Genomic DNA, 7,720 nt, shown 5'->3' on the forward strand with positions numbered 1-7,720 from the left:
CGAGAGTGCGGAATGGGCTTCCACGGGAGGTGGTTGAGGCCCCATCGGTGAGGGTGTTCAAGGATAGGCTGGACATGCACATGGTGGGCATGTTGTGAGCGGAGCTGGCTGGAGCCGGGGGTCAGACTAGATGGCCCGGGAGACCCCTTCTGACTCACTCTGTTTCTATGTTTCTATCATCATAGTAGTGCACTGATAATTAGGAAACTAACACAGATATTTAAAAGAATGAGAAAATAACAAAACAAAAAGCAGCACAGGAATGAGACCATTTGGGAGTGAGGACCTCTTGATTGTTGGGAGGAAACAATGTCAGTTCCAAGGACAGCAGCCAGTCTGAAAGCCCTCAGTATTTCAAATGAAAGTAAACGTGATATCTTCTGACCATCCAAAGCCACATCAGAATTATATATGGTCTGCAGAAATGCACACACACACACCCATTTCAAGTAAGCAGGAAGCAGAACAGAAGATAAAAAAATTGGGAAGGACTAACATGCCAGTATTTATACACCTCACAGGTGCAGAACATACTGACCCTGTTGGATATCGGGGCCATTCAAGACACGCAAGCTAATCGATTAAGTGGAGGACAGAAGCGGAAATTGTCCCTTGGGATTACTTTCTTAGGAGACCCACAGGTAAAACATGATCAGACAAACAGATCTATTGCACATATTGCGTACATTAGTTTCCTTTAAGGAATACTCTCACTGAAATTTGCAGGTGGAGTGGATCTCATGTCACACTCATCTCATCTTGTTTCCATTCAAACCTGCAATTTTTAAAGCCAATGTACAGAGAAAATCAGCTCCATGTGCAATTTTCATAAAGTCTGCACTTTTTTATGTTTTGAGGAACACACTGAAAACTCAAATAGATTTTTTGGTGAATTTGTGAATTGGCTACATTAATTAGCAAATGACTTTCCCATATGTCACTATTCCCTTCTAACTGATGATCTCTGGTAGGTTCTGGAGCCCCCTAAGCCTGGTCTCTGTGGCTGCAGAGGGTTAGGAATACCTGGTGCGAGTGCTTTCCTTCAGCAGGAAAAGTTCCACTGTCAGAATAGGAAAGATTTCACACATCATCCTATTACATCACCATTGTTGGAAGATCCAGTTATCTTCTTAAAACTTTCTTGAAGGCTTTGCATGTAAAATTTATTCAGAATTAGCTTGAATTGCAATAAAATAAAATAATAAAATAAAATATGAATTTCTTTAAAAGCCACATATGCTTATCTCACTGTAAAGAAAAAAACATTTGATATTGTCCAACACTAAATGTTAAATGCACATTTCTCAGTGCAATTGGAGTCAAGCATTTAACCTATTTTGGGAAGCATCAACAAAAGTATTATTTCCAAATCACAAGAAGTAGTAGTTCCCCTATACTTTTCAATAGTCAGATCTCATCTGAAATACCGTGTCCATTTCTGGGCACCAAGTTTTAAGAAAGATGCAGAAAAATTAGAAAGGGTCCAGAGGAGGGCAGCAAAAATGATCCAGGGTTTGGAAACACTGCCCTGTGAGGACAGACTGAGAGAAATGGAGATGTTCAGCCTTGAGAACATGTTATCACTCCCTGAGTACCTCAATGACTGTCACAAAGAGGAAGGTCAAGATCTCTTCTTGCAGATACTAGCATGTAGGACACGGAATAATCAATTCAAGTTGTGGCAACCCAGATTTGGGCTAGATATCAGGAAAAGTTTCCTCAGAACAATACAGCAGTGAAACCTAGAGAGGCCATGGGCTCTCCCACACTAAAATCATTCAAGGCAAAACTAGTCATTCATCTGAGTGGGATGGTGTAACATGGTGTCCTGCAACTGCAGGGGGTTGGACCCCATGGCCTTCATGGCCCCTTCCAACTCTGCTATTTTCTGATTCTGTGTAAACATGTTCCTGCCTGCAGGTCTTGTTACTAGACGAGCCAACTGCCGGGCTGGATCCTTATTCTAGACACCGGGTGTGGGCCCTCTTGAGTGAGCGCAAGGCAGGCCGGGTAACTCTGTTCACCACTCAGTTCATGAACGAGGCAGATATTCTTGCTGGTGAGTCGAGTTTCCCCTGGTGGTTTGTCAAGCCACACTCAATCTGTACTCAAACCATAAATGTGGGTTATTGTTTCACCTAAAGCCCCTTGCTCTGTGTCAGGATAACCCTTCCAGATGTCTTGTCCTGATCATGGGAGGTGCATGAAGAGGAAGTATAGAGAAAGAGGCGTGGCTGCAGTCTCCACATGATGATCAGGCAGAGGCCTCACAAAACTGGCCAGGTGCTGATAAATTTGAGAAAGCGGGGAATCTGAATGTGTGATACCCAAACCCAACAGCCAGGCCACTTTATTATGCTGGGATGGCCTGACTCAAAGAAGTCAATTTGTTTGCAGGCCCTGCTGGGGTGCTTGTTTAATCACGAGCATGTCCTCAGGATCATTTGTGTTCCACATTCCTCCTTGCGAATGTCCAGCCTCCATGCTGCCCCTTCTGATACTTCCATCTGATGCTTGGCATTTGCCAAAGAGATCTTCTAACAACTAAAAGAGATTTCTAGAATTTTGTGGTGATGATGGTTGTTTTTCTGTAGACCGGAAAGCCTTTATCTCGCACGGCAGACTGAAATGTGTTGGCTCATCGCTGTTCTTGAAGAAAAAATGGGGTATTGGCTATCATTTAAGGTACTTTGAGTGTGACGATACTGTGCTTTCCTCTGTCTGGTCATGGTACCATTTGTGCCATAGCAGTGCTCTGCAGTGACACATAATAATTATCTTTGAAGAGCATGAGAGGAAGAGCCCTGCTGGATCAGCCCAAGGTCCATCTGGTCCAGCAACCTCACCACATGGGGCCAACCACCTACCCATAGGAAAGCCACAAGCAGCACATGAGGGCAACAGCCCTCATTCTGTTATTCAGGGAAGACTGTATGCCTCAAGGCAGCTCAAATCAGCAAAAGCAACGGTGAGGAAATCAGTAACTGGAAGCAAAGCAACATGCAGCAAAGGCACAAGATCATAGCCAAAAACCTGTGCAGAGTCAAAGAAAAATAAATTGGCAAAGGAATTGGTGCCACAGCATCAAATGGCCTCTCTCACTGCCAACGGAAAGTGGAAATGTGTCAAGGGGCCTCCTGATGAGGGATGGGCTGAGAATTTGAAGTAGATGTGCTCTGCCTTGTGGGTGGGCCAAGGCCAGGAGCATGGAATCTTGTTTATGTACTCGGCTTGTACATAATGATCTGGTATAACCTATCATGCCAGTAGCTGCTGAAGAAATATCAGTTGGTGCTCCCCATGTAGAGACCAACCTGGAAGGGATGCTTGAGGAGTTCAGTGTGCACTCATTCCTGCTGTCTTCACATGAAGACTCCTCTGAGAGGTTGCAGTTTAAATACGTACTACATGGGGCTGCCCTTGAAGAAGGCTTGGAAGCTGCCACCAATGTGGAATGCAGCAGCCTAGTAGAAGTCCGATCATGCTGGTCATGATCCCATGCATCTCTTCCATGGTTCAGGAGTAACTTTAACCCCACCCAGTGGGCACCCTGGAACCCACAGAAGTCTGTTGCGATGCGCTTTGCCAGATACGTTTTGAATAAAATGGCTCAGTTAAGGCCGACTTATAATAGATGTTGAAACCTCCATTGAAGGATCAGGGCCCCAGGGTTCTCCCACAGCATGTCCCAGTGGCTTCAGCCAGCTCGGTCAGAGATTCCACTGGACAGCAGGATTGGTCGCACACCAAAAGCATCCCCGGTCTGTCTCCTTGGCCCAATGCAAGGTAGAGGCCCTTGTAGCCTGCGGTAGGCTGGAAAGATTTCCTGGTGTCTTGCAGGTCATGGGAACTCCCACACGACAAACATTCAGCCGTGGTTGGTGCTGCACTGCGTGACTAGGTGGGCTAAGCTGGGCTCTGCTTATGCCGCCCAGGGCCCCATGACGTGCATCAGGGCACCCTCATTTCTGCTTTTGGCTTTCAGGCTCTCCTTGCCTCCCAGGCTTTTTCCTCCCTGTCTCCCATCCAGGGTGAGGGAGGACTGGAATCCCACATGCCACAACTTTCCCCAGCCAGGCTCCTACCCTGTGTGAGGGTCACAGGTCTGGCTCTCATACAGGAGCCAAATAATCTTCCTATTCCCTGCCCTTGTGGCTCTCAAAGGGGCAACACCCTTGGGGTCACCCTGGCAGGGCTGGTCTTCGTTGGGTTCTTCACAAGCTGCTACAGTCCCAGCTGAGGCTCCAGCTCTGGCCAGCAGCAGCACAGGCCCCAGTGGCAGAGACGCCAGAGCATCTGGACTCCATTACTGCATAATCAGGGAAGGGAATGGGGACTAAACACTGGCTTCCATTTTCTGCAGAAGTCCCATAGTTTTAAGTTCATCCCAGTTTTGCCAGCAGCCCAATCAAAATCGGAAAGCGATGGCTTCACACAATGTTGGAAGAATGCGCTTCTCTGAGCTGGGGCTGGATCTCAGATGCTTTGTTCAGAGGGGATTTGTTCTGAATTGATTCTTGTAAAACTGGGCCACTGGTGGGTGTCTAAACAGCTTTCTGTATGCGCAGGATGCATGTAAGTGAGCTCTGCAGCCCTGAGAGAACAACAGCTCTGGTCAAGCGATACATCCCTGCTGCCGTATTGTCTGGGCAGCGTGAGAATGAGCTGAGTTATACGCTGCCCTTAGAAAATGTGGATAAATTTCCAGGTAAGGGCCTGCTTAAGAAAGGACGGATAACTAGCCTCATTGCTCTTATCTCTGAGTGCCCAGTTAGTTGAGCAATACCCTAATTTGCATCTATTTCTCAGTTTGTCAAAAATTTACATTCTCTTGGAAACCCACAGATTAGAATATTAATGTTCTAAAGCACCAATTGTTAACAGCAGAAATATGCTGTAATACCACACCCGCACATCACATCTATGTTGCCAGATTTTTAGCTGCGATTGCTGTGTGTAAAAAGTTTGTTGAGTGGAAAACTGTGCAGCTGGTACCACAGCGAAAGGCAAGACTGCAATTTTGGGGAAAAAAATCCAAGCTTGTAAAAAATAATGAAGTCTTCTTCTGGCACAGCAAAGACACGAAAGTCCTAGGCACAGGGTGTACCTGCCCTAAAATGTCATTCTGCTCAAATTCCCTGTATGCAATGACGCAGGCCATTATGGGGTTACGAGATCTTTAGCCTGAGGTAGGAGGACACATGGCAGGCTGGCATCTGGGCCCTTCTCCCCCATCACGGTGGGCACGTCGTGAGCGGAGCCGGCTGGAGCCGGGGGTCAGTCTAGATGGCCCAGCAGGCCCCTTCTCGCTTGCTCTGTTTCTGTTTCTTTGTTTCCGTCATGCAGATTTGTTCAGCGACATGGATGGCCAAACAGACCTGGGAATTGTGAACTACGGGGTGACCATGACAACTCTGGAAGACGTCTTCCTGAGGCTGCAGGGAGATGAAACCATCGACGCCGAAGGTGAACTATGGTTGCAAACATTGTGCATTGCTGCAATGCTTGCTGCTGTGTCTGAGAAAACATGAACTTGTGACCATAGATATGGGGAGTAATACTTTGGGGCTATCACCACCCCTTCCCTCGTCTTTCCAGATCTGGGAAATCTTGCTGGATGGTCTCCCAGAGACTGCACTGGTTGTGGTGCGAGCAAGGAGAATGCGGAGCAGGGAACAGAAGGGAGGGGAAAGTCCTTAGGCTGACAGCAAAGCCCTGGTTTTGTTTTTAGTTAACAATCTAAATTATCACAGATTATGGTGCTCATCATGGAGAACGAGGGGACAAGGGTGAAAGGGAACAAGATGTGCTGTTGCTCTCAGATGCTGGACAGGCAACAATGAAGGGCGCTGAGCTCTGGAGAAGCCAAGTTTGTGCCATGGCAAGAATGCACTTCTTAAATCTCAGGCGTGAGAGGAAAGTCTGGGCATCCCTGTGAGTGCCAAACCATTCTTTCCCTTTTTGTTCTCCAAAATCTCCTGTTTTCCAGCATGCTGAGCATATTGGCTGCCAGTGGAATGGCCTGCTTGATTGTCAGATTAACCCTTCCTTTTCTGCATGTTTTTTCTTGGCAAAAAGGTGAACATTGCCCAACCCCCAACCTATAATTAGAATTTCACAATGCATAATTTCTAATGTGATACATGGAGTTCAGCCCTAATTTTGTCTCCTCCTTTTTTCTGAGACTATTACTGTGCCATAGAAGCGCCTAGTAAGGGTATAAATATATCACTTCTTTTGTTTTATGGCTGGTAAAATTGGTTGCATTGGAACATGTAGCAAAGATGAACCAAGAGGGCATCTGGCTTCACTGGTGTCCCCAAAGGGAAGTGTGAATGGACAGGTGTCCCCTTGGCCAGCTACTTTCTGAATTAGTCCTTCTGTTTCCTGAGTGGTGAATCTCAGGGGACTGAGAAAGGAGTTGCTTTGCTCTGCATCTTAAAGCTTGAAATAGTGTCAGAGTGTGATGGCACACATTAGACTCTAATTACACTTTAATGATTTGATGAAATAATTTAATAAATCATTAAGATAATGCATGGTGTGGTGAAAGGAGAGGGGGGGAGAGAGAGAGAGAGAGAGAGTTTTTTCCTCCCTTTCCCATAACACTCAAACCCAGGGTTATCCCATGAAGCTGAGTGGTGGAAGGTTTAGGATAGATAAAAGGAAGTAGTTCTTCACATAGCGTATAATAAAAGTATAGAATTTGCTGCCATGGGAAATGATGATGGCTGCCAATCTGGATGGCTGCAAAAAGGGACTGGACAGATTCCTGGGGGAGGAGGTCATTCATGGCTACTAGACTTGCTTTCTATGTGCTGTCTCTTTTTCCAGAGGTGGCATGCCTGCATGCAGCAGTTACTAAGCAGCTTGGGTAGGAGGAGGTCTTGCACTCATCCTGCTTGAGGGTTCCTGCGGGCAGCTTGTTTGCTGCTGTGTGTACAGACTGCTAGACTAGATGGACCATTGCACTGATCCAGCTTGGCTTTTCTTATGGTCTTAACTGATAAAGATTCCCTTTGCTGCATGTGTAACTTCCCTCCTCTGATTCAACATAAATTTGCTTTAAAGCAAGTGGCGAAATATCTTCCTCCTGTGCTTAATTAGTATCTTTTCTTCTTTACAGATTACTTCTTTCTGGAATAATGCTAGCACCTTTTTTCCACAATTTAATATCAGTGCATATTTGGTTGAATCTGCATTATGGAGAGCTTCATCCTCGCCTGTACTTTGAGCCAGGAAGGCAGTCTTTCATGGGAACCAGTGGACTCCTGATCCTCAATGACACAGGCAAGGGGGTGGAAGGGAATACACTACTGTCTGCCTAATGCTTCAATAGATACTTCTCTCGTGTGCGCGCATGTGAAGATTTGGCTATTCTGGTCCTTGCGCCAAGACTCCTTGCTGTCTCTTTTTCTTATTAACCAGGTGCAAGCATAGACAATTTTATCCATGCCGTGAAGAGCCAGAATATCCTGTTGGAAGTGGTGTCAGGCAACAACGTCAGTGGCCAGCTTGTACACAACGGGGCCATAAAAGTAGCCCTTGAAGACAAGGTAACGTATATGTATTCTATGGTCTCCACCCATGCATGGCTCCCCAGCCCGGCATTCGGTCCCCCTCTGCGGGGACATGGCATGTCCTTGTCCCTTGACAGTTCAGTTGTATTTCTGCCCAGTCTTCAGGGCAAAATATCCATCAGAGCTTGCTGAAAGTGACA

At 46.4% G+C, this 7,720-nt stretch overlaps 1 protein-coding gene across 1 annotated transcript; it reads left to right on the plus strand.

Moving 5' to 3' along the window:
* Window positions 1-521: 521 nt before the first annotated feature.
* Window positions 522-7,328, plus strand: LOC123019374 (ABC-type organic anion transporter ABCA8-like; the record flags this gene model as incomplete). The annotated part of the gene is made up of 7 exons (XM_044422200.1): window positions 522-641; window positions 1,921-2,059; window positions 2,595-2,685; window positions 4,569-4,708; window positions 5,347-5,466; window positions 5,754-5,934; window positions 7,127-7,328. Coding segments are annotated over 7 exons (993 nt in total), but the record flags the coding sequence as incomplete, so codon positions are not given.
* Between the last annotated feature and the right edge of the window lie 392 nt (window positions 7,329-7,720).

The sequence above is a fragment of the Varanus komodoensis genome, unplaced genomic scaffold, assembly GCF_004798865.1.
Source record: "Varanus komodoensis strain SLA01 unplaced genomic scaffold, ASM479886v1 scaffold1204, whole genome shotgun sequence".
NCBI classification, from domain to species: Eukaryota; Metazoa; Chordata; class Lepidosauria; order Squamata; family Varanidae; genus Varanus; species Varanus komodoensis.